The sequence below is a fragment of the Delphinus delphis genome, chromosome 20, assembly GCF_949987515.2.
Source record: "Delphinus delphis chromosome 20, mDelDel1.2, whole genome shotgun sequence".
NCBI classification, from domain to species: domain Eukaryota; kingdom Metazoa; phylum Chordata; class Mammalia; order Artiodactyla; family Delphinidae; genus Delphinus; species Delphinus delphis.
The window spans coordinates 7,022,207-7,049,013 of record NC_082702.1 but is presented as its reverse complement, the minus strand read 5'-3'; the positions used below and the strand labels follow the sequence as shown (position 1 = coordinate 7,049,013).

Below are 26,807 nucleotides of genomic sequence, written 5' to 3'. Positions count from 1 at the left end.
TGGCCATAATGGGTGACTGGGTGTTCCTTTTAGGTCTGGGAGGAAATCAGTGTTTTGTGAAGGTGTTGGGGGAGGGGCTGCCTCTAGGTGAGGGAGGGCGGGGACTGATCCTTTCTGGAGGTTGTGAGTGGAAATAAAATGAAGAATTTCCTCTGGCTGTGCGTCTTGTCTTTGAGAGGAGAAGTTGCTGGGAGGGCAGTCTTAGACCAAAGACGATAATGATAATAATGGAAATAACATAATACTTACGGTCAAGCACACACACCGACACACAGTCAAGGCCAAGGTGGGACTGATTGAACTGGTAAATGTACAAGACCCACTTTAGCTTCCATTTGTTACTTACGTAGACAGGGAAAAAAGAGAATAGCCAAAGGTGCGAGCTCCACGTGGGCCTTGTCACCAAAAAGGGTGACACCAAAAGGGGCTGGATGGCTGCAGCACAGTTGTGGGGTACCCTGTGATGAAGAGCCAGCCGTCTGAGCAAAGCTTCCCAGGGGAAGTCGGGAGGAAGTGGGAGGTGGCCTGGTAGCCATGGCGGAGACATTCGGCTACATCTGTTTTTTGAAGGCTTACTGTGTACCGAGTGCTCTTTTAAGCATTTTGCATGATTATTTCAGTCAACCACAAAGGAAGGTATTGTTAGGTTTTGGATGAATAACCGCAAACACTCATTCCATCTGTGTGGGCTCTGCCGGGCGCTGGCTGGGAGAGGAAGGGCTGGTCACATAGTGGTGAACAAAGTCATGTTTTCTGCCACTGTGGAACCTACATTCCGGTTGGGGAGACAGAGGTGATATAACTTGACCAAGTGTATTAGTTATAAATGCTTTTGGCTGCAAGTAACAGCAGACCTGCCCATCAGTGTTGTGCACGTAAGTTTTTTCCCACAGAAGTCTAGAGGAGAGGCTGCTGCTGTTAACTGAAGTCTCTCTGATTCTCTTGGCTTTTACATCATGGTCACAGGATGGAGGCCACAGCTCCAGGCATTGTATCTAAATTTGAGACAGGAGGTCAAATCTTTCTTAGCTGGCTCTGGTAGATTTCTGCTTACATCTCATTGTCTAGAGCTATGTTACATGGGTACTCCTAGCTGTAGGAATGGAATATGATTCAGCCTTAAAAAGGAAGGAAATTTTAACACATGCTACAACATGGATGAACCTTGAGGACATTATGCTAAGTGAAATAAGGCAGTCACAAAAGATAGTGTATGATTCCACTTATATGAGGTACTATTCAAGGTCCTCAAGTTTCAACCAGAAGTAGAATTGATGAATCAAATGGTAATTCTATTTTTAATTTTTTGAGGAAATGCCCAGCTGTGTTCCACAGCGGCGGCACCATTTTACGTTCCCACCACCAGTACACAAGGGTTCCAGTTTCCCCAATCTTTGCCAACTTAGTCTTTTCCTTTTTTTAAAAAAATTTTTTTTGTTTAATATTGAGTTGGCCAGGGCTTCCCTGGTGGTACAGTGGTTGAGAGTCCGCCTGACGATGCAGAGGATGCGGGTCCGTGCCCCGGTCCGGGAAGATCCCACGTGCCGCGGAGCAGCTGGGCCCGTGAGCCATGGCCGCTGAGCCTGCGCGTCCGGAGCCTGTGCTCCGCAACGGGAGAGGCCACAATGGTGAGAGGCCCGCGTACCGCAAAAAAAGAAAAAAAAATTGAGTTGGCCAAAAGGTTCATTATGGAAAAAACCCAAACGAACTTTTTGGCCAACCCGATAGTAACCATTTCTGATGGTTGTGTGGTGTATGCCTAAAATTTTTAATTCAAGAAGAATCAAGGAGTGTATTTAAATATACTGTCGATTAAGGCATCGATTTACCAAAGACCACATAACAGAGGCTTTAGTGAGATGGATTGATTTTCTCATGTAAATATCCACACTGGTAGGTGGGGCAGGGAGTAGGTCGGCCCTACCTGCTGAGGTGATCCATGGACCCAGTTTCCTTCTACCTTGTTGCTCCACATCTCCCAGCTCTGGTCCTCAAACTTGATTGTGCATCAGAATCCCCTGGACGGTTTTTGGAAACACAGTCCTGGGCCCCATGCCCCAGAGTTTCTGATTCAGCAGGTCTTGGATGGGGCCTGAGAATTTGCCTCTCTCACAAAGCCCCAGGTGCCACTGCTGCAGCTACAGCTGGTCTGGGGACCACAATTTGGGAACCATTCTCCTAAAGTGTCAGCCTTTTCAAGACAGTTGAAGCCAAGTCATCATTGCTATAACTTTGTTACGGAAAGCAGGAAAGGGCAAAGAGATACTGGAGAGCAAGCAGCCTCCTTTTAAGGACCCTCCTTTTAAGGATGTGAGCTGGGAGTTTTCCACATCTTTTCTGCTCCCTTCCTTTGGCTGAAATTTGTCACGTGGGAACACCCACCTGCAAAGTAGCCTGGGAAATATAGTCTCTAGATGGGTGGTCATTTTCTCAGCCAGAGCCTAGGTGGTCCTATTACCAAAAGGAAAAGGGGAAACTGGATGTTAGGGAGTCTGGTCATTAAGATAGAACTAAGAGAGTCAGCCAGGGTCAGGAATAAATACAGGGATGCAGGGGTTTCTAGGCCAGCAGTTCCCAATGTTGTCTGGGGACCTCAGGGTCCCCAAGGCACTTTCAGGTATTTTACAAAGTTAAAACTATTTTCATAGTAATAGTAAGATGTTGTTTGCCTCCCTCTCTCCCTCTCCCTCTCCCTCTCCCTCTCTCTCTCTCTCTGGAATTTTCCAGAGGTTATGTGATGTATGACATCGTTACTCTGACGGCTAATGGAATATGTGTTTGTGTATTCTCAATTTAAAAGTTTTGTAATTTTAATTGCTAAAACTGAAACAGGAAGGAAAGGGACAGGGCACAACCTTTAAAAGAATGACATAACCATAGGACATGACAAAAACTGGTTAGAACTAACTAGGTCCGAGATGTCAGAAGATTTGACTTCCAGTGGACCTTGAGCCTCATTTTAATACATTAGCATATGCTAAATGACACACCCACCAGCGCCATGACAGTTCAGAGGCTAACCATAAAAGGCCAAAAAGTGGGCAGTGGCCCAATTCCTGGAAATCTCCACCTCTTACCCCAAATAGTTGGAATAATCCTGCCACTCATTAGCCTGTGAAATTACCCAGCCCATAAAAACTAACCACTCCATTCTTCAGGGCTTCTTGCCTTCTGAGATGGCCCACATTTTGTTGGTGGAGTGTGTTTCTCTCTAAATAAATCCACTTCTTACCTATCACTTTGTCTCTCACTGAATTTTTTCTGAAGCGAGACATCAAGAAACTGAGCTTCATTAAGTCCTGAGACCAGGTGTGTGATCTCAATTAAAAGACTGTGGATTCAAGTCCCAATCTGGGTTCTGGCTGGGTTTGAGCCCTGGCACGTGGGACTATAAATATTGATAGATATAACCCATGCAAACAAAAGTTCTTTGGGGTCTCTTATTTATTTAAGAGTGCAAAGGGGTCTCTGAGACCAAAAAGCGTGAGAACTGCTATGTTCGTATTTATTTCTACTTAAATTCAAGTCTCGACACTTGGGCCAGCCAGGTGTTGTGAATTGGGGCTGAAATTCCACCTGAGGGCTGACCTAGCCAAAGGGGCAGGTTTTGCCCTTCTCCACTCGACAGTAAAACATATTTATTTGTGACAGTGCTGACATTTACCTGAGCCAAAGTTATGAAGCACCCAGTATCAAATACTGATTTTCAGACAACTGCCCACCCGCTATCAACTCCCTTTCAAAGCTGCCGATTCAACCACACCCAAAGCAAACGTTCCTGGTCTCTCGGCGTCTCTGTCTTAGCAGGACTCCGCCGCCAGGTGGCGCTGTGCCCCGCTGTGAGTGGGTTAACCTCCAACCTTGACTCAGCCCTAGCCCGTGATTTCCTTGGGGTCTCCTCTCGCCCCGAGGATCCGGTTTACTGGGACTAGAAGCCCTGACCACGAATAGAATTCCCAGAACAGAAAGCGACAGGAGGGTGCAGGCGGTCACGAAGGGATGTGGCCATCCTAAAATATCCACTCATTCCTTCATTCCACAGTGTTCATTAAATGCCTCTGTGCACCTCCCAGAGCTCACATCCCTGTATGGGAGGACGGACGAGACCTCAAATTCACCACCCTGCCGGTACAGGAAGGCCTCCCAGCCTAGTCTGGCGCGAGACAACCCGGGGTGGAATCCAGGCGGCTGTGTGACCTTGGGCAGCTCGCTTAGCCTCTCTGTGCCTCAGTTTCCTCTGCTCTAAAATGGGACTAATAGCACCTGCTTGATAGGGCTGTCTGAGCATTAAGTGAGTTAATAGTTGTAAATCACTTTGAAGGGCCTGATGTATTTGTTAAACCAATTGCTAAAAATTCCCACTTTACAGAAGAGAAAACTGAGGATCACAGTAGGGGAGTGAATCACCAAAGCCACATTTCCCCACCTAGGGAGATCTCTGAGTTGAGTCCAGTGACCTTGATTCCATGACCAGAGTTTTTCCTCGGCATTGTGCTTGCGGTAGAAGTAAACCCAGTTCCCTTGGCGTAGTTGGCGGGGGGCGGGGAGCTGCCAAAGCCAGTGAAATACTGCAAAGGAGCCCAGGGTCCAACTAGACAACAATTAGTACTGGAGCCACAGCTGAATCTAGCGTGGGGCCCTGTCTCTGGGTCAGTGGAATAGCCAGACAAGTAAATAAATCATTTTCTTACAATGAGCGACATCCAGATTGCAGTAAAGGCATAAAGAGAAAGTAATGTGAGCTGGTCAGTAAGTGTTATGGAGCTATACTGCCTCTTCAGTACTGAACTGTGATGAATTATGAAGTAAGCTTGGGCGTGGCATTAAGCCTCCTTCAGGAGAAGGGATCTAACAGGGCCAGATGGCAAAGGCCAGTTACATTAACAGGTCCCGAGATTCCTGTATCACCTACGTATGCTGCTCTGTGGTCTTGCCCTGAATGTTCAACCGTGTTCAAGTTCCACCTGGAGTTCCCAATGACCATCTGACCAAGTGTACTGGGTTGGATAGTGTCTCCTCCACATTTATGTTCTTCCCAGAGCCCCAGAATGTGACTTTGTTTGGAAATAGTGTCATTGCAGATGTAATTGGTTAAGATGAGGTCACATTACAGTAGGGTGGGTCATTCATCCCATATAACTGATGTCCTTACAAGAAGAAAAGAAACACAGAGACAGACATGCAGGGAGAAGGCCAGGTGAAGACAGAGGCAGGGATGCATCCACAAGCCAAGGGATGCCAGAGATTGCCAGCAGCCACCAGAAGCTGGAAGAGGCAAGGAAGGGTCCTTCCCTAGAGACTTCGGAGAGAGGAGAGCCCTGCCAACACCATGATTTTGGACTTCTAGCCTCCAGAACTGTGAGAAAATACATTTCTGTTAATTTAAGCACCACATTTGTGGTGCTTTATTACGGTAGTGCTAGGAAAATAATCCACCAGGGGGTAAATGACTCAGTCCTGTTTCATAGCTGGTTTGTGTTACTATGTTGATAATAGCCAGAAATGTGCTGTTTCTGTATTAGTGGCCCTGAGGACTTAAAAAAATTGTGTTAAAAATACAAAATATATAGCAGCACTGTTTACAGTAGCAAGACAGGGAAGCAACCTAAATTTCCATCGACAGAAGAATGGGTAAAGAAGATGTGATATATATATATACACACACACAATGGAATATTACTCATCCACAAAAAAGAATGAAATAATGCCATTTGCAGCAACATGGATGGACCTAGAGATGATCATACTAAGTAAGTCAGACAAAGAAAGATATCATATGATAGCGCTTATTTGTAGAATCTAAAAAAATGATACAAATGACCTTATTTACAAACCAGAAATAGACTCACAGACATGGAAAACAAACTTATGCTTACCAAAGGGGAAAGTGGGGTAGGGATAAATTTGGAATTGGTAATTAGCAGATATACACTACTATATATAAAGTAGGACCTACTGTATAGCACAGGGAACTATATTCAATATCTTGTAGTAACCTATAATGGAAAAGAATCTGATAAAGGATAGATATATATGTATAACTGAATCACTTTGCTGTATACCTGACACTAACACAACATTGTAAATCAACTATACTTCAATAAAAACATACATAACATGACATTTACCATTTTAACCATCTTAAACTGTATAATTCAGTGGCGTTTAGCACGTTCACAGTGTTGTGCAACCATCACCACTATCTCGCTCCAGAACTGTTTCATCCCCTCCCCCACCCCCAAACAGGAAGCCTGGACCCGTTAAGCAATCACCCCCAAAACCCCTCTCCCCCCAGCTCCTGGAAACCATCCGTCTGCTTTCTGTCCCTGTGGTTTTGCCCAGTCCGAATACTTCATATAAAAGGAATCATGCAATATTTATGTGCAAGAACAGAGCCCTCAAAGACATCCAGTTCGTAATCTTTGGAAACCTGTGAATGTTAATTTCTATGGCAGAAATGACTTAGCCTATGTGATTAAATCAAGCATTTTGAGATGGGGCGATTATCCCGGATTCTCTGCATTGGCCCTAAATGGAACCACAAGCATTCTCCTAAGAGGGAGGTGGAGGGAGATTTGAACACAGAAGAGAAGCCCGTGTGATGGAAAAGCAGATGAAAGCAGAGGCAGACAGAGAAGGTGCTACGCCATTGGCTTTGCAGATGGCGGAAGGGGCCTTGAGGCAAGGGGATGGATTCTCCTCTAGAGCCTCTCAAGGGAGTAGGGCTTCCACTTCAACTTAAAACAACCCAAATGCATTCTCTTACGGTTCTGGAGTCTAAAAGTCCAAACAGAGTCTCAGGGAGATAAATCAAGGTGTCAGCAGGGTTGGTTCCTCCTGGAGGATCTCAAAGGTGAATCTCTTTCTTGCTTCTTGCAGGTTCTGGCGATGGCATCACTACCATCTCTTTGATCATCGTCTATCATTTACCTCTGCTGTGGTCCATGCTCCCTCTGCCTCTGTCTTATAAACTTGTGATCACAACGAGGCTCCACCTGGAGAATCTCTCCACGCCCACACCCCCCCCCCCCCACCAAGAGCTTTAATGTGATCACACCTGCAAAGGTCTTTTGCCCTGCAAGGTAACACGTATTCACACGTTCCGGGGATTAAGACGGGGATGTCTCTGGGGGCCATTATTCAGCCGATCACATACACTGTCTTCTGGAACCCTCCACCTGGAATGGGACCTAGGAAGTGGCCAAATTGGGCAGGTTTTATGCTTTTTAGGCAAAGAAACAAAACTGTGAGGAATTGACAGGACAAAGAGACTTGGGCTTTGGGTGCCCAATTAGTGAAGAATCTAGTGAGAATTTAGCCTTGGGGTAGTAAATTAAAGAAGTAACGAGGTTTGTTCACACAGGCTTCTCGCCTCGAATTCCCTAGGTCTGCTGATAAGGGTGTCCTTCTCCCTCCAGATGTGGGGAGGGCACCTTTCACTTGAGAGATTTATGTCCTGCTCTCAGGGAAGCAGAAAGGAGGGTCAGAGTGTCCTCTTGAGTTGCTCGTTTCTATTTATTTATTTATTTTTATTTATTTATGGCTGTGCTGGGTCTTTGTTGCTGCGCATGGGCTTTCTCTAGTTGTGGGGAGCGGGGGCTACTCTTTGCTGTGGTGCGCGGGCTTCTCACTGCGGAGGCTTCTCTTGTTGCGGGGCACAGGCTCTAGGTGCGTGGGCTTCAGTAGTTGTGGTATGCGGGCTCAGTAGTTACGGCTCGCGGGCTGTACAGCGCAAGCTCAGTAGTTGTGATGCACAGGCTTAGTTGTTCCATTTTTCCCGGAACAGGGCTGGAACCCGTGTCCCCTGCATTGGCAGGCAGATTCTTAACCACTGCACCACCAGGGAAGTCCTGGCAGTTTCTTGAGTAACTATAATGCAAAATAATCAATATGCCATTGAAGCACATTTTGAGATGGCCTGCTCTGGGCCCCAAACACACTTGCACACGTACACAAGCTGACACACACCCATTTGGGTGTTATTCATTGTGAGTCCTGGGGTAAACTCTCCACCCTACTATTTCTCCCGGGAATGGTGGAGCTCTATATCCAGGCAACTGGACCTAGTTTTCAGGCCAAGGAGGCCCAGAGGCAATGACATCTCCCATGGAAGAGAAAGAATAGTGCTCCTGACTTTGGGTGACAGCTTGGTCCTCAGCACTGTGTCCATACCATGTGGTCCTGAGTCTCCCAGAAATCCTACCAGTGGCTGACCTCCCCACCCCCATTCTTTCTGACCATCTATTGGAAAAGCAATGAATAGCCTACTTGATTTGAAAGAAGGGAAGTTTTCGGGGCCTGTTTTGCAATTCTGTAGAAATTGGAAAACTGACTCCAACCAAGACAAGGCAGAGCGATCGAGTCAGAGACAGAGATCCTGGTTTCCCTTCTCCTCAGAGCCTGCCCCCAAGGCCTGCTCTGCATGGGGTCCAGGCCGGGCTGTAGACGACATTGTAGCAAGTGCAAGAGGAGGGATGGGCACCTTGGTACCAGCTGGGACCATTTAGTTAAAAGTGATGTTGCCTCCAGGGACGTCCATGTTGGTCCAGTGGCTAAGACTCTGTACTCCCAGTGCAGGGGGCCCTGGTTTGATCCCTGGTCAGGAAGTTGGATCCCATATGCTTCAACTAGGAGTTCACATCTTGCAACTAAAACCAAACCAAACCAAAACAAAAACGTCGCAAGGAAGATCGAAGATCCTGCCTGCCTCAATTAAAAACGAAACAAAACAAAAACATGTTGCAACAAAGATCGAAGATCCGTGTACCACAACTAAGACCCCACACAGCCAAATAAAAAAAAATGAATATTAAAAAAAAAAAGTGATGTTGCCTCCTGTTTGAGAGACAAGCGATAGGGAAGTAAAGTGAGAAACTGGTTGTAGATGAAGAGGAACTGAGGATTTCCTCTGTGCATTTTCTGTGCTTTTCAGGCTGCATTTATCCCATTTCCTTTTTATGTATTTGTGATAAACTCAGCAATTTTCCCGGTCAGCAACTTCCCATCCTAGACAAGTTCTGGGCTCTTTGAGAGCTGACCACTGCAGGTCCACCAGAGGGCGCTCGAAAAGGCGAGCGCTGGTCCCCAGGATGGGCAGACCCAGGCAGGTGGGCACCGTCGCCCCCACTTAGGTAAACGGTGGCTTTCTGCACCACAGTCTGAGGAGGAGGAGGGAAACAGACTGTTCTGGGGATCCCCAAGACCACCCTGAAGTTTGATGATTCATTGGAAGGACTTAAAGAATTCAGAGAAACTGTTATACTCAGGATTTGTTACAACAAAAGGACACAGGTTACAATTTGCCAAGGAAGGAATTCCCTGGCCATCCAGTGGTTAGGATTCCGCACTCTCACTGCTGGGGCCCCGGCTTCCATCCCTGGTGGAGGAACAAAGATCCTGTAAGTCACGCTGCACGGCCAAAGAAAAAAATTTAGAATAGAACAGAATAAAATAAAATCTGCAAAGTTCACACGACAGGGTCCAGGGGAGGCCAGGCACAAGGTTCCGGTGGTCTCTCCCAGTGAAGTCATGTGGACAGTGCTTAATTGTCCGAGTGCTATGGACTGAATCCCCCCATCCCCAATTCATATGTTGAAGCCCTAACCCCCTCAATGTGACTGTATTTGGAGATAGAAACAAGGGGGTAATTAAGGTTAAATGAGGTCATAAGGGTGGGACCCTTATGCAATAGGATTAGTGCCCTTATAGGAAGAGACACAGAGACACCACAGTTCTCTCTCTCTCCCTCTCTCTGTCTCTGACATGTGAGGGCACAGTGAGAAGGCAGCTATCTGCCAGCCAGGAAGCAGACCCTCGCCAAGCTAACACCTGGATCTTGGACTTCTGGCCTCCAGAACTGTGAGAAAGTGTTGATACATTTCTGTTGTTTAAGCTGCCCAGTGTGTGGTATCTTATGGCAACTCAAAGCTGACCAATACACCCAGCAACGATGTGTGACAGCATTTGTGGAGTATAAACCTTGGTGTCCAGCGTTTTTACTGGGGGTCTGTTATGGGTTGAATTGTGTCCCTCCAAAAAAGATGTTCAAGACCTAACCCCCAGTACCTGTGAATGTGAACTTATTTGGAAACAGGGTCTTTGCAGGTGATCAAGTTAAGGTGAGGTCATTAGGGTGGGCCTAATCCGATATGACCAGTATTCTTATTAAAAAATAAAAAGGAAATGTGGACACCGAGACACACATGCCAAGGGCTTAGGATTCCCTCCCAGGAGCTGGGTAAAGCCCACGCCTCTCTTTGGATGAGGTTAATTCTTTACTACATGTATTGCCAGTCACTTGAGAAGTTGGGTTAGATGCCAGCAGAGTGGTCCCAGATATGTGTCCTTCATTCCTATGTTGTCCCGACCCTCAGGAGAGGGACAGATGCTCATCAACCCAGCCTCTGGGCAGTGCTGACCACGCTCTCCTCTTAGGGCAGGTCTGAGTCTGGAAGCTTCTTACAAGTGCTGCCTAAATCTTTTGCAGGCCCCTGAGCAAAATGAAAATGTGAGGTCCCTTTGACAAAAAAAAAAAGCAGGAAAAACCTTTTTCCTTTTTTCCATGGACAGTCTATCAGTCATGTTTTGTTTTTCTCTTAACATTAAAAAAAATTGTCTTAAAATACCCATAACATAAAATTTACCATTTTAACCATTTTTAAAATAGATTTATTATTTATTTATTTTTGGCTGCAATGGGTCTTAGTTGTGGCATGCGGGATCTTTCGTTGTAGTGCACGCGTTTCTCTCTCGTTGTGGCGTGGGCTCCAGAGCGCGTGGGTTCTGTAGTTGCAGCACTTGGGCTCTCTAGTTGCAGTGCACGAGCTTAGTTGCCCCATGGCACATGGGATCTTAGTTCCCCAACCAGGGATTGAACTGGCATCCCCTGCATCGCAAGATGGATTCTTAACCACTGGGCCACCAGGGAAGTCCCTGTTCATAGTGTTTATATTTGCTAGTTAACGTCCAATCCCTTGGGCTTGACTTGGGGGATGGGCAGTGCAGACACTCACAGGCACCCACTCAACTCAGCACACTCCAGACCCTCTCTGTGCCCAAGTGGTGGGATGGGGGTGCGAGGGTGGGCCCAGAAGCTGTCTCCAGATCCAGGACGTCCCCGGATTGACCGCGTGTGATTCAAATTTCCAATCCCCCCGGCGTGCACTCCTTATCCATTAGACTTCACTTACAAAATGCAAACTCAAAGATAAAATTATTAAGAATTTCAAGATGGCAACCTCAGAGCATCAAACCCCAGGCGGGAAGCCCTTCTGAGCATGAAGCCGTGTGCAAATGTTCCACTTCGTACTGTGGAGCTGGGATCCTTGTGTGGACACATACACGGCCCCAAGACAGGCAGGGAGGTGAGTAGACTTTGGAGAGCCTGGGTGGGGGCACTGGGTTTGGGGTCACGCAAAAGTGAGGCAGGATTTGTGAGGTCATACCCTCCACTGCCTGCAGCCCCTGCGTGCAGTAGCTGTTTGCCTGGCAAATGAATGAATGAATGAATGAATGAATCCCTGCTTCCAGCACCTCACCTGGAGCCTTTCCCCGCCTGTTTCCTGGGAGAGCCCCGCTCCTGGCACCGCCCTCCCCCTAGGCTGACCCAGGGTGGCTGCTTCCTGGGGTCAGGGTTTAGAGCAGCCCCGTATCCTCTCTCTGCTCTGGTGCTTCCGTCTACGAAAGCAGAAGTCAGAAGAGATGTCTTCCAGACATTTGCAGTTCCGAGCTTCCTCTTTCACTCATCTGTGGATGGTAACTGCGCCCCTCTCCCCCAGAAGCTTCCTGTTGGGGCTTCCTCCCCGGACAGACAGGCAGGTCCAGAAACTGGACAGTCCTGGAAACTCCTGGCCCCTTGGACATGGACAGGTTGCTGCTGCTGCTGCTGCCCCTGCTACGGGAGGGTGAGTGCGTGGATAGTGGGGAGAGCAGGGTCCCGGCCGGGACAGGGCTGGGGCTGGAGCTGCAGCTGAGCCTCTGTGTCCCCCCAGGGTCCCTGCAGCAGGATCCGTGGTACCAGCTGCAAGTGCAGGAATCGGTGACAGTGCAGGAGGGTTTGTGTGTCCTTGTGCCCTGCACCGTCTCCTATCCCTTGCTTGGCCAGACCGACTCTACACCCATTTATGGTGAATGGTTCCGGAAAGTGGATAGACCATCCCAAATGGACCTTCCCATGGCCACAAACAACCCGGGCAGGGGAGTAAAAAAGAAGAGAAAAATCCCATTCCACCTCCTCGGGGACCCTGGGGCGAACAACTGCTCCCTGGGCATCACAGACGCCCGGAAGGGGGACAGTGGAAACTATTATTTTCAGCTGATGAGAGGTGATGTGAAACATAGTTACAAAAATAACCTGCTCATTGTGAACGTGACAGGTACGGAAGGGTCCCCAGGAACAGATAACAGGGATGGGGGGGAAGGACGGACCCCCCTGTCCCTCCACCTCTAAGGGGGACATTGGCGCATGGTCACATCAGGGCTGGGCACACACAGGGGTCCCCTCTGCGGTCTGGCTTCTCCCTCTCTGCTCTCCAGCGCTGACACGGACCCCCGATATCTACATCAAGGAGCCCCTGGAGTCCGGCTCTAGCAGCCACGTGACGTGCTCCGTGCCAGGGGCCTGTGACCGGGCCACGCCGCCCACCATCTCCTGGACCGGGGCTGCCCTCCGCCCCCCGGGACTGGACTCGAAGGGGGCCTATAACTCCTCGGAGATCCTGCTCACCCCCGGCCCGCAGGACCACGGCACCAACCTCACCTGCCGGGTGACCTTCCACAGGGCTGGCGTGAGCACGGAGAGGACCGTCATGCTCAACGTGTCCTGTGAGCGCGGAATCAGGATGGCGGGGTGTTCGCGGGGCGGGGAATCGGCGCCGGTGACCCGCAGGCCAGGGGCTGGGAGGGTCTGCCGGAAGGATGTAGGCCCTGTTCTGCTGTGCTTCCAGTTCTGTGCCTCCTGGGGTGTGGGGGGCGCGGAAGGGTCAGCTCTGACTCTCTTCCTCACTGCGTCTCTCTGCCCTAGACGCCCCCCAGAACCTGACCATCAGCATCTCCCGAGGAAATGGCACAGGTAGGAAGGGAGGGCTGTGGGGATACAGTGGGGATGGGAGAGACGGGAGAGCCCCCATTCACTCCTAGACAGATTGTTTTTTATTTACTATTCATTTCGTGCGAAGATGATTTGTCAAACATATGCAAATTATGAGGAAACACCATAAAAGGAAGACCCGGGGCTTCCCTGGTGGCGCAGTGGTTGAGAGTCCGCCTGCCGATGCAGGGGACACGGGTTCGTGCCCCGATCTGGGAAGATCCCACATGCCGCGGGGCGGCTGGGCCCGTGAGCCATGGCCGCTGAGCCTGCGCATCCGGAGCCTGTGCTCCGCGACGGGAGAGGCCACAGCAGTGAGAGGACCGTGTACTACAAAAAAAAAAAAAAAAAAGGAAGACCCGGGTGGTACTTACCACCCTGGGTAAGAACTGGAAGATCATCTCCACCTTTGGAGCACCCGATTTTAGCCCCTCCCTTCTGGCCTCGGAGAAAGCCACTACACTGAATTTTGTGTGATTCTTCTTTTTATTGATTTCATTTTACTTTATTTATTTAAAAAATATGTATTTCTTTATTTTTGGCTGCCTTGGGTCTTTGCTGCTGCACGCGGGCTTTCTCTAGTTGTGGCGAGAGGGGCCTGCTCTTCGTCTCGGTGCGCGGGCTTCTCTTGCTGCGGAGCACGGGCTCTAGGCGCGCGGGCTTCAGTAGTTGTGGCACGTGGGCTCAGTAATTGTGGCTGGCGTGCTCTAGAGCGCAGGCTTGCTAGTTGCGGCGCATGGGCTTAGTTGCTCCATGGTACTTGGGATCTTCCTGGACCAGGGCTTGAACCCGTGTCCCCTGCATTGGCAGGCGGATTCTTAACCACTGTCCACATTAGGACATTCACAATGTGGTGCAACTACCCAGCTCAACCTAATTCCAAAACTTTCCCATCACCCAGAAAGAAAGCCCTGTACCTGTTAAGTACTCAAGTCCTCTTCTCCCCTCTCTCCAGCCCCAGGCAACTACTCATCTACTTTCTGTCTCTGTGAATTTGCTATGAATTCTGGACATTTACAGAAATGGAATTATACCATATGTGGACTTTTGTGTCTGGCTTCTTTCACTTAATGTGATGTTTTCAAGGTTCATCCGCATTGTAGCGTTGATCAGAACTTCCCTCCTTTTTATGGCTGAATAATATTCCACTGTGTGGATGGACCACCATCTGTTTCTCCATCCATCTGCTGATGGGCATTTGGGTTGTTTCTACCTTGTGGCCGTTGTGAATGGTGCTTCTCTGAACATTCCTGGACAAGTAACTGTTTGAGTCCCTGATGTCAATTCTTTTGAGTCTGTACCTGGGAGTGGATTTTCTGTGGCAGAGCTGCCTTGACTTTGGTGTGGCAACATCTCATGATCTTGACTTTCACCCACAGTGCTTGGACCTGTAATGACCATGTCTCCTTGTCGACAGACCATTCCACTGCGGAACTTAGTTTTCCATTCCATTTTTGTTTTTGTTTTTCTCTTTTCCGTTTTACTTTTTTTTTTTTTTTTTGCAGTACGCGGGCCTCTCACTGTTGTGGCCTCTCCCGTTGCAGAGCACAGGCTCTGGACGCGCAGGCTCAGCGGCCATGGCCCACGGGCCCAGCTGCTCCACGGCATGTGGGATCTTCCCGGACCGGGGTACGAACCCGTGTCCCCTGCATCGGCAGGCGGACTCTCAACCACTGTGCCACCAGGGAAGCCCTATCCATTCTACTTTTGACAAGCGTTTGAGTTCACTGATTTTAGTTTTCCTGGGAATGTCCCTTCAAACATTCCCCATTCCCTGGGCGAACAGAATAGCCTTTCTTTTGGGCAATCCTTCTAAAGCTTGATTGAGCACACACATTTCTCAATGATCTTGTGACAATGAAGATTCTTACCCTGGAGGCCCAGCAAGGCCTGCAAATCTGCATTTCTAACCAGCTCCTGAAGGGTGCTGATCTCCTGGGTCACAGTCCCTACTCTGAGTTATGAGATTATAAGCCTTAGGGCCAGGAGCATAATTGTGGGGCCTCAGGGATGTATATATATATAATTTTTAAATTAATTAATTAATTTGGCTGTGCTGGGTCTTAGCTGTGGCATGCAGGATCTTTTTTTTTTTTTTTTTTAGTCATGGCATGCGGGCTCTAGTTCCCTGACCACGGATCAAACCTGGGCCCCCTGCCTTGGGAGCACGGAGTCTTAACCGCTGGACCACCAGGGAGGTCCCTCAGGGATGTCTATTATCGATGCCACTAGATGAGGCTATGACAGAATAGCTCTGGAGTGGCCACATGTTGCCTGGGACAAGAGGAATTTGTCACTTGGGGAGTCAGTGTGGGAGGGACTTCATCCTGGACACCTCTTCCTTCCTCTGTGAATTTTAGAATGCGAGATGTGAACGCCCTATTTATCCTGAGATAACCGGGGCAAAGGAGGTGAGGAGGTAGAGACCAGGTCCTGAAGAGCCTTGAAGGATCTGGGACTTGAATTTTGGATACTTGAATGGCTAATGGTGAGCAGTTTAGGAAGGAAGGAGAGAAACGTGGATGAGGGCAAATGCCTCAGAGAAGTTAAGGGGCAACCCGTGTCCATGCACAGATGGACAGATGAACAAAACATGGTCTATTCGGACAATGGATGGGATTCAGCCATGAAAAGGAATGAGGCACTGATACACGTAGATGACCCTTGGAAACATCATGCTGAGGGGAAGAAGCTGGATATTTACACGCCATGGCCGGAAGAGACAAATCCATCGAGACAGAAATTAGTGGCTGCGTAGGGCTGGGGTGATGGGAGGATTGCGGGTGGTGGCTAAGGGGTGCAGAGTGTCGTGGGGGGTCATGAAAATGTTCTAAAATTGATTGCGGTGATAGTTATCGCATGACTTTTAGGTGATATGTAAATGGAGTTGCATGGTATGTGAATTATATCTCAATAAAGCTGCTTAAAAAACTACTTGTGGGATTCCTTCCCAACTTAAAAAAAAAAGTAGAAAGGAGAGAGACATAGAAACAGGGCTTCATAGCCTGGGCTCAGCTCTCTCTTTCTCTCTGTCTGTCTCTCTCTGTGTCTCTGTCTCTGTCTTTGTCTCTGTCTCTCTCTCTCTCCAGAGCTGAATTACCTGGGGAACGGCTCATCTCTTCCTGTCCTGGAAGGAGAATCTCTGCGCCTGGCCTGTGTCACCGACAGCAACCCCCCAGCCACACTGAGCTGGTCCCGGGGGAGCCGGACCCTGAGCCCCTCACATCCCTCGAACCCCGGGGTCCTGCAGGTGCCCCGGGTGGTGTCGGGCCATGAAGGCGAATTCACCTGCCTAGCTCAGCATCCTCAGGGCTCCCTGCGGACCTCCGTGCGTCTCTCCGTGCAGAGTGAGCTGGGAGGAGGGAGAACACCCAGGGAGAGGACACTCAGGTCCGGGGGAGGGGAGGGGCACGCTGATACTTCTCCTTCCCCACAGACGCCCCGCAGCTGCTGGGACCCTCTTGCTCCCAGGAGGAGGAGGGTCTGCACTGCGACTGTTCCTCCCGAGCCCAGCCGGCCCCCTCCCTGCGCTGGCGGCTGGGGGAGGGGCTGCTGGAGGGGAACTTCAGCAACGCCTCCTTCAAGGTCACCTCCAACTCGGCTGGGCCCTGGGCCAACAGCTCCCTGAGCCTCCGCGAGGGGCTCAGCTCTGGCCTCAGACTCGGCTGCGAGGCCCAGAACGTCCACGGGGCCCAGAGCGCCACTGTCCTGCTGCTGCCAGGTCAGGGGGCCTGTTGAGGGCAGAGGCTTAGGGGGAAAGGAGTCTCCATCCTTTGCAGATGGAGCTTGTGGGGAGAGGGGCCTGGACGGGAGGGGAGGAGAGACAGGGGTGGGAGCAGAGTTCTGTTCTTTGGCTGGTTGGGGGCTGCAGAAGAGGAGAGCTCAAATTCTGTGGGAGGAAGGGGCACGAGGGTCCTGGGGCTTGGAGGGGAGTCACCCTACACCCCGATCATCTGCAGGGAAGCCCAAGCTTGGAGGAGAATTCATTCTGGGGGCCGTCAAAGGAGCTGGCATCGCTGGCCTGCTCAGTCTCTGTTCCTGCCTCATCTTCTTCACGTGAGTGTCATCTCTTGGGGGAGGGAGGCGAGTGCAGGGGGCGGGAAGGGGTCTGAGCCCTGGAGTCCCAGGCAGCCCCCCCTGGAGGAATCTGGGTGGTGCAGGGTTTTGGAGAACTGGGCCTTGAGTCAGGGAATCAGAGCAGGGTCTGTCCCCACCCCTCCATCCCAGCCATCCGTGAAGGGCGCCCGTTCTCATTATGAAGGTCAATAAGGTGAGGCGCACCCCCTACCCCCTGGCCTCGGTCAGCCCTTCTAGCCTCTTTTTTTGTTTTTTTAAAAAAATTTTTCTTATTTTTGGGCCACACCGTGTGGCACTTGGGATCTTAGTTCCCTGACCAGGGATCGAACCCATGCCCCCTGCAGTGGAAGCTTGGGGTCTTAACCACTGGGCTGCCAGGGAAGTCCCAGCCCTTCTAGCCTCTTAAGCAGGGAGGACAGTAGTCGCCCCCCAAGCTCTGAGCCAGCTGGGCTGCTGAAAGGTCCTGGCTTCCCCTTTCAGAGTGAAGACCTTCAGGAAGGCCCCCGGTGAGAAGGATGCGCCCTCCATGCTGGGTCCCACCTCCCAGGTGAGTGACGGGCGCTCTGTCCCTCGGGATTCCATCTGGCTATCTCCCCAGCATGGCCATGGCTGCAGTCCTCTCGATGACTTAAGACGCTCATCATGACCCACACAGGCTTTTCCTCTTGGACCCTATCAACACAGTCACCCAGCCCAGTGACCTGGGAGTCACCCTTCCCTCTGCTCTCTGTCTCCTCTCTCAGAGCCAAGGACCACCCAGCCATCTTACTGATTGTACTCAGTTCCAACTGGGCCCTCCCGACCCCTACCTCCTCCTTTCTCTCTGGACCGCTGACCCACTTTCCCCCCACTTCCTACCTCACCTCCCCAAGACAGGATGCCACAAGGCTCTCCCCAAAATAATTATTATCTACTATCAAGTTTGGGGGTCCCCAAGACAAGCTCAATTTCAATAACTCACCAGAAGGACTCACAAAACTCACTGAAAGCTTTTATACTCATGGTTATAGTATATCACAGGACAAGGATAGAGATTAAAATCAGCTAAGGAAAAAGGCACATGGGGCAGAGTCCGGGGTAGACCAGGCATGAGTACCCAGTTGCCTCTTTCAAGTGGAATTGTGCAGAAAGTGCTTAATTCTCCCAGCAATGATGTGTGATAACATGTATGGGCTACTGCCAGACAGGGAAGCACACCTGAGCCTTCACATCCAGAGTGTTTTTTCTTTTTTTTTTTGGCCACACTGAGCAGCTTGTGGGATCTCAGTTCCCCGACCAGGCATCAAACTCATGTCCTTGCAGTGGAAATAAGGAGGCCTAACCACTGGACGGCCAAGAAATTCTCCCATACCCAGCATTTTTATTGGGAGTTGGTTACGTTGGCATGGCTGACTGCCCACATGGCTTAGTGTCCAGTGTCTGCAGAGGTGTGATACTGTGGGACCCAAAGCCCCCACCATCTGTCACATTGTTATACCATCGAGTGTGGGCCAAGACCCGGGTGAACACAGACACTCTCATCAGTCAGGATATTTCAAGGGCTTAGAGGTTCCCTCCCAGGGGCTGGGGCAAAGGGTCACATTTTCTTTGGGCAAGGTTAACCCTTTCTGGCACAACAAGATCCTTTGATTTTAGGGTTCATAATGCAATTGGGTGATTGTGTTTGCCTGAACCTCTGAAATGCTGAGTGGTCCCTGAAGGGCCATCCAGGTCTGAGCAAATCCCTGTCCTCACACCATCCATCCCATTTTTGTCCCATCTTAATTTGCAATTATATAGTAATATAATTGACTACTGCTTTAATGCCTGCTCCCCGCCATCCCCCCACCCCCACCCCAGCAAGTTGCAGGAGGTCAGGAATGGTGTCTTCTTTGTTCCTCACTGAATATTCAGAGCCTGGCACCAGGGGAGCTCTTCCATAAGGCAGCACTGGAGTCAGAAAGATCTAACATACACCTTGGCCTTACCAATGACTAAATGTGTGATTTGGGGATATTTACTTAGCTTTGATTTCTCCACCTGATACATGGGGATAATAGTGTCTCCCAAGTAGACTGTTGTGAGGAATCCAGGAGACTGGCAACTAATTACTAAGGGCCAGGCATTATTACTCTCAAGCATTTGTTGAATGAATGAATGAATGAATGAATGGGGGCCTCAGCCAATGTCTGGAATGAATAGATGAAAGACTGAATGTTCAGTTTTCAGGTTTACTTATGGACCCCACTTGCTCTCTTCCAGCCCTGTTATCCTAGTATGACCCCCTTCTTTCCCTCCACTCAGGGTTACCAGCATGAGTGTCCTCCAGGCAGCCCCCGGGACCTCCCCCTACCAGTGGTGGCCGCCCCCACTTCTGGGGTGGAACGGGAGCTCCATTACGCCTCCCTCAGTTTCTACATGCTGAGGCCCTGGGAGCCTCAGGACCAGGAGGCCGCCAGCACCACCGAATATGCTGAGATCAAGATCCATAAATGAGGACCCCCAGCTCTGGAGACCTCCCCCGACCAGAGCTCCCCAAAGACTCTCGGCTGGGCTGTCGTTGGGCTGCATCGCATCCCTCTGCCCCACCTGCCCCTCCCCCTCCCCCTCCCCTCCACAGGGACCCACCCCTGGGGCACTTCCTCCTCCCCACACATTGTATACTGGCCTCTCTCTGAGCCTGCTTCCTGGAAACTCAATTTGTGTATTTTCTCAGACAAAAAAAAGTCATTCGCTGATTATCTGAAATCAATGATTCAAGGGTACCTCTTGAATTTTGTGTCCTTGATATTTTGGTTCTCCTTAAGTTTCTGGTTTTGCAGAATCTGCTTATAAAATTCCTTGCACTTCCAGTCTGTGTCCCTTTACATTGTAATATAGTTTTTACGGGGGTCACATCCAACTGATTTTGTTCTTTTTTCCATTGAGTGTCCATTTAATTTTTTCCATTGTTTCCATTCATGAGGAAACATGCCCAACAAGAGCATTATGGGCCAAGATAGGGAATGTGTTTTGGGCATAAAGTTAATAACTTCATGCTGATGACTGTTCTTCAAATTGGAGGTGTTGAAGCATGTAATTCCATCTTTCATACCGGATTTTGCTTTGCCATTTTTCAGGGTCATGTTGCATCTCTTGATCAATGACCTTTAAAAATGGTGTCCACCGACAAAACAAGAGCATGGTTGCCACTTTTTACCCCTTTCCTCAACATGACACAAGATGGTTCCATGTGCTCTCATGCTGGCAGAGTATTTGGTAACATCTGTGTAAGAGGATCACATTCTCCAAGACATGTAGTCTTTTTGAAAATATCATCGTGGGAATGCCACAGTAATTACCCACTTCAAGTCAGAATTTCTTCTCACAGATGTTGAAAACAAACAGATGGTTACCAAAGAGGAAAGGAGGCAGGGAGGGATAAATTAGGAGTTTGGGCTGAACAGATACACACTACTATATATAAAAGAGATAAACAACAAGGACCTACTGCATAGCTCAGGGAACCATATTCATTATCTTGTAATAACTAATAAGGGAAAAAAATCTGAAAAAGAATCTATATGTATATATGTATAACTGAATTACTTTGCTGTACACCTGAAACTAACACAACATTGTAAATCAACTATACTTCAAATTAAAAAAAAAATTTCTTTTCCTGTTCTAAGTCATGTCTCTTTTAAGAATAGCCTTGACACTTCAAGAAATTTTCCATCAATTCTTTAAACAACAGAGCACTTAACATTGTTTTCTGTTCTTTTTATATATTGATTTTTGGCTGCCTTGGGTCTTGGTTGCTGCGCGCAGGCTTTCTCTAGTTGCGGCGAGCGGGGGCTACTCTTCATTGCGGTGCGACAGCTTCTCATTGCGGTAGCTTCTCCTGTTGTGGAGCACGGGCTCTAGATGCGCGGGCTTCAGTAGTTGTGGCATGCGGGCTCAGTAGTTTTGGCTTGCGTGCTCTAGAGCACAGGCTCAGTAGTTGTGGTGCACGGGCTTAGTTGCTTCGCGGCATGTGGGATCTTCCTGGGCCAGGGCTCGAACCCGTGTCCCCTGCATTGGCAGGCGGATTCTTAACCACTGCGCCACCAGGGAAGTCCTCTGTTCTTTTAATTTGCATAATTCTATGGCTAAACAAACCCTGGAAATTATAAGTAAGCAATGAAACATGCTTACCCCCATGGATTATTTCATTATTTTTATTTTGGCCGTGCCGTGTGGCTTGTGGGATCTTAGTTTCCCAACCAGGGATTGAACCCGCACTCTCAACAGTGAAAGCACCGATTCCTAACCACTGGACTGCCAGGGAATTCCCATGGATTATTATTATCTTCTTCTATAAATTTTATTTATTTATTTATTTATTTATTACTTTTGGCTGCACTGGGTCTTTGTTGCTGCGCACAGGCTTTATTTAGTTGCGGCGAGCGGGGGCTACTCTTTGCTGCGGTGTGCGGGCTGCTCATTGCGGTGGCTCCTCTTGTTGCGGAGCACGGGCTCTAGGCGCGGGGGCTTCAGTAGTTGCAGCACGCGGGCTGCAACTAGAGAAAGCCCACCCAGCAATGAAGACCCAACGCAGCCAAAAATAAATAAAATAAGTTAAAAAAATAAATAAACTAATAGCAATTCAGTTTAAAAAATATATCATCTACGTTTCACAACGTAGATGTGAAACATCTACATCTCACAACGTAGATGTGAAACATTTCACAAACACCGAACATAATTTGCATTTGTAGACTCTCCACCAAAGCAGTAAAAATTTCCCCATTAACTTCCAACTGGGTGTTAAAAATAAGACAACAGGCCCAAAATGGAGTTGCTTATGCTAAGCCCCACGTCACCAAACAGAGACTCCATGACAGTGTTGGCTCTTCCAGAAATGGCATCTTAAACCATCAATCAGGAATCATCTGATCAGAATTAGTTAAGCAATGTGCCTGACAGACCCCTGCAGTCCCCTGAAGAAAAGCAAGTTTGCAATAAGCAACCTGCTTTTTTTGCCTAGTAGAACTTTCTTTCTTTCTTTTTTTTTTGTGCGGTACGCGGGCCTCTCACTGCTGCAGCCTCTCCCGCCGCAGAGCACAGGCTCCGGACGCGCATGTTCAGTGGCCATGGCCCACGGGCCCAGCTGCTCCGCAGCACATGGGATCCTCCCAGACCGGGGCATGAACCTGCGTCCCCTGCATCGGCAGGCGGACTCTCAACCACTGCGCCACCAGGGAAGCCCAGCAGAACTTTCTTGTTCCTGCTTCCTTCTGCCTCTAAAAAGTCTTTCAACATCTGTTCTATCTGCTCGACAGGATGCTGCTCAGTTCAGGAATCACTGAACAGAGCCGATTAGATCTGTAAAAGGTACTCAGCTGAATTTTAACATCCATAAGGAAGTCTCTGCAAACACTTGCCATCGTTTCTGAGGTCTCATCCGGAAGGAATTTTACTTGCAATAGCCTTAGAAGCAATCCTTTTTCATAAGAAAAATATTTCACAAGGGAAGGGAAGTGATTTGTCCTTCCCAGCTGCCTACTGGGCGGCCCCTCTTGGAGATGAAACCCCACACCTTGTTAGGGAACCACTGACCGAAACTGCCCGCCTTTGCTAAGCACAATAATAACCGCTTGCATGAGTTGTCTCATGACAGGAGGTCCTGATAAACAACACGGTGCTTGCGGGAGAATTCAGGAGGGGCCAAAACGAGGGAGGAGACACCAGTCGGTAATATGTCCTGCCAACCTCCCACAAATCCTCATGCTAGAATCCATCTTGGCGGAGAGATGCGTGCACCACCAGGAAGGACCCTGAATCAGCCCAAATATGGGCACAAGCAAGATGCTTGGCCAGAAACAACCCGGAAACTAACCCCATCACCATAAACCTTGAGACCGCGAGCCACGTGGCAGAGCCGTTCTCCGGGGTTCCCTTACCCTGCTGCTCTCCGCCGGGGCGCCCCTTCCCAATGAAGTCTCTTGCTTTGTCAGCACACGTGTCTCCTTGGACAATTCATTTCTGAGTGTTAGACCTCACTCTCGGGCCCTGGAAGGGGACCCCTTCCGGTAACAACTTGAGTTTACTGAAGGCTCAGAGGTGCCCTGCAGTAAAAATTATTTTAAAACGCACACCCCCAGCACCACAAATGTCTCATTAACCTTGAGCCAGGGTTTCATTTTGGGGCAGAGGTGGGAGGGAGGGGACAGAGGACAGGTTCCAGCCACTGTCGGCCACATGGTGGCCTGTGAGTCACTTCCACTCCCCTGGGCCCTGTGATTCTCATCTAATGCCGATGACCACACTCTCCTCTTTCAGAGGTTGGGGGATGAGCTACCAAAACCTGGGCTCTGGAGACAGATTAAAGCGGGCTCATTGACAGGGAGGGAAATTGCCCACCTTCTCGCTGCTCTGCCACGATGGACATGGGACTCTCCCATTGTCTGAGCAGCGCTGGGTCTCGCTGCCTTTGCTCGCTCGGAGAGAAGGGTGGAGGACAGGGGGCTGCCGGACTTTGATGCTGGACTGGCCAAGTGCACCGAGGGCAGGATGACGGGAGGGGCAGGTGTTGACTATGACCGTCCCTCTTGCCTGATCTGGGGCCCTGAAGGGTGGCTGACGTCTCTTTTGTGGACTCATAAACACAGAGGGGCTGTAAGTAGGAGATTTTCTGATGGGTTTTCTCTCTCCTTAAGGACTACCTCCTTCTGGAAAGGATTATACACACTTCCTTTCAGCCAGGAAACGATCATCAGTCTGCCAATCTCCTTTCCTCTCCTGAGCAGGGAGAGAATCAGGGCGTCTCAGAGCAGTTTCTTCCCCCATCCAGCCTCTGATTCTCCCCATCTCAAAGCAGGGTGGATGGTGTAAGATATCCAAGGTCCAATTCGGGGAGGCGGGTTTATCCCCTCCTCCTCCTTAGCCTCTCCCAGTCTAATCATTGGCCACGTGCTGCCGGCCAGCCTGCCTCTGACATCTCTCCCCAGGCCCTCCTTTCCTCTAACTACCCTCCCACAGCTTCCTCCCTGGTCCCTCTGAGTCCAGGCTCCCCCCAAAGGTGCCCTCCTGTCCCGAGGCCTCTCCCTCTCCATCACAGCCCGAGCTTTGTCTTCAGAGTGCCAATCACCACGTGAAGTCGCCTCCTTGAACACCGTCTCCTCCCGCTTGACTGTAGGCTCCGTCAGCTCAAGGACCTTGGCAGGTGTGTTTGGTTCATCTGGATCCTCTGTGCAGCATGATGCATGTCATTCAGCATGTGCTCAAGAAACGCCTGCTGAATATTTCTCGAATGAAAGGAAGGGTGAATGTATGGAAGAGAAGAAGGGTAAGTGGATGGGAGAATGAGTAGTAAATGAATGGATGGATGAAAGGGTGAGTGGATGGAGGGATGGATGGACAAGTATATGGAGGGATGGATGGAGGGATGGATGGAGGGATGGATGGAGGGATGGATAGATAAGTGAAAGAATGGATGGATGAGTGTCTGCCTGAAAGTGTGAATAGATGTATGAAAGAGTAGATGGCTGGGTGAAAGCTTGAAGGGATGGGTGGGTGGGAGAAAAAAAAATGAGCTAAAGTTTTCCAAAAGGAACTTCTTTTGCAGACACTCAACCCTCCAAGCTCCAATGAAACCATTTATTGCTACAGCATAGTGGTGCCAATGGCAGCGTCCTTACTGAGAGGACCAGCCCAACCCCCGTCTGTGAACTGGGGGTCTTCTCGGTCCAAAACGCCAGTGGCTGGTGGGAGACAACGGCTGAAGGGAGGGATGGTCAAAGGAGGGAGTTCACAGTATCTGAGCCTAATTTCCGGGTTCCCTGAGGCTGATCTAGACGGATGATCTAAAGAAGTGGCAGGAATGCACATTCGAGGGATCTTTCTAGAAGCTTGTCTGTGATTCTATAGCAGTCCTTGAGTCACATATCTTCTTTTTTTTTTTCTATTTCAAACTGCAGGCTGAAAGTTCTAGAAGACGATAAAAATGGCTGTCAGTGTCATTCATTCAAAGAGCACCCTTTAAGCCCCTACTGTGTGATAGGGGCTTTCTACTTTCTGGGGATGCGAGATACCACCACGAACAAGAGGAACAAGAAGACTTTGCTGGGCTTACAATCTGGAGGAGAAGCGTGGAGACACGACAGATTAAACACGTTTCCCTCCAGAAGGCGACAAGGGGAGGCCTCGGGATCTGAGAGGCAGTGATGAGAAGGAGCCGGTCATGCAAACCGAAGGGGAGGGGCTTCCCTGGTGGCGCAGTGGTTAAGAATCCACCTGCCAGTGCAGGGGACACGGGTTTGAGCGCTGGTCTCGGAAGATCCCACATGCTGCGGAGCAACTAAGCCCGTGCACCACAACTACTGAGCCTGCGCTCTACAGTCCGCAACACAACTACTGAGCCCGTGTGCCACAACTACTGAAGCCTGCGCTCTACAGCCCGCGTGCCACAACTGAGCCTGTGAGCCACAACTACTGAAGCCCGTGTGCCTAGAGCCCGTGCTCCGCAACAAGAGAAGCCACCGCAATGAGAAGCCCGCACACCGCAAGGAAGAGTAGCCCCCGCTCTCCACAACTAGAGAACGCGCACAGCAACGAAGACCCAACGCAGCCAAAAATAATAAATAAATTAATTAATTAAAAAAGAAGGGGAAAATCGTCACAGACCATGCGAATGGCAAGTGCAAAGGTCCTGAGGTAGGATTGAGCTTGGCCTGGCCTAGAATCTGAGGGGTGGTTGGGCGCTCGGGCCAAGGCAGAGGCAAGATGATCCTCAAGTTACTCCAAAGTCCCCGGGCTCCTTAAGGAGCATCTCTTCATTAAGTTCCTAACCAAGGGACAAACTTGGCAGTGAGTAAGTGGTCCCCAGAGAGTGAGCTGTAGTGATCCTGAAAGGGGCTGTTCGGTCTTTAGCTTTTAAATTTCCATGGTACTGGGGGTGGGGGACAGGGAGGTACTGTAAGACAGGCCAGCACTGACGGGAAGGCTGGACTCACCCACTCGGTAAATATGGGTGGAATATTTATGAGCCAGGCCAGTGATGTGAGTGGGAAGCACAGAGATGCAGAAACAGACGTGACCCGGCCCTCCCGGAGCTCACCGCCAGCAGGTGACCAAACTCTGGGGGGTCCGGGCAGAGGCAGAGCCCCGGAGGAGAGGGCTAGAAGAGACTTAGCAGCCGCCTGCAGGGACAGGGCTGGGGGCAGAGAGGGGTGTGGGAGGACCCAGAGGTCTCTCAGGACAGCTGGGGGTTGGGGGGACAGAGACCGGGAGGGTGGCAAGCTGGGTGGAGGTCGCGCCTTCACTTTTGGAGAGTGTCTGTGACTAAGGCAGGGAGCCTGCTAGGTTACTGAGCAAACAAACAACCTGGCATTTTTGGAGTGCTCTGCACCCAGGCACTGTGTGAAGAGCCGGACACACGTGTTACCTCGTGGTTTCAGCTCTGGGATGTGAGGAAGGGTTGCAGGGCTGAAGAAGCACCTGTCGTCAAGGTGGCAAGAGAAGACCACACTGTGGGAGCCAGGCTGCCACCCACAAGGATGCTCCTCGAGACGCACGCGGGCCTGCTTCCTCGGCCACGGCGCTGCTGGTAGCAGGCGGCCTGTGTGTCGCACAACAGGGGGCAGCATCCCCGGCCTTGACCCCTGAGATGCCAGCAGCACCTCTCCTCAGGCGTGAGCACCAA

The 26,807-nt window shown here is 50.0% G+C and overlaps 2 protein-coding genes across 12 annotated transcripts in view; one reads left to right on the top strand and one right to left on the bottom strand.

The window, feature by feature from the left end:
* The window catches only part of VRK3 (VRK serine/threonine kinase 3), a 69,869-nt gene that overhangs the window by 2,426 nt on the left and 40,636 nt on the right, over nucleotides 1-26,807 (bottom strand). For 3 of the 11 annotated variants that reach the window (XM_060000352.1, XM_060000349.1, XM_060000353.1), the window contains one exon: nucleotides 24,750-25,093. The exons of 7 other annotated variants lie outside the window; for them this stretch is intronic. In XM_060000352.1, the coding sequence (XP_059856335.1) occupies nucleotides 25,068-25,093 (26 nt within the window). In that variant the 3' untranslated portion in view covers nucleotides 24,750-25,067. Of the gene's footprint in view, nucleotides 1-9,266; nucleotides 9,377-24,749; nucleotides 25,094-26,807 lie in introns of those variants that run through there. One more of the 11 variants, XM_060000351.1, reaches the window with a different exon arrangement.
* Nucleotides 11,796-21,147, top strand: SIGLEC11 (sialic acid binding Ig like lectin 11). Its single transcript, XM_060000359.1, has 9 exons — nucleotides 11,796-11,903; nucleotides 11,991-12,374; nucleotides 12,493-12,822; nucleotides 13,022-13,069; nucleotides 16,177-16,434; nucleotides 16,524-16,808; nucleotides 17,047-17,143; nucleotides 17,645-17,711; nucleotides 19,448-21,147. The coding sequence occupies exons 1-9, from the start codon at nucleotides 11,861-11,863 to the stop codon at nucleotides 19,637-19,639; spliced, it is 1,704 nt and encodes a 567-aa protein (XP_059856342.1). The 5' UTR covers nucleotides 11,796-11,860; the 3' UTR covers nucleotides 19,640-21,147.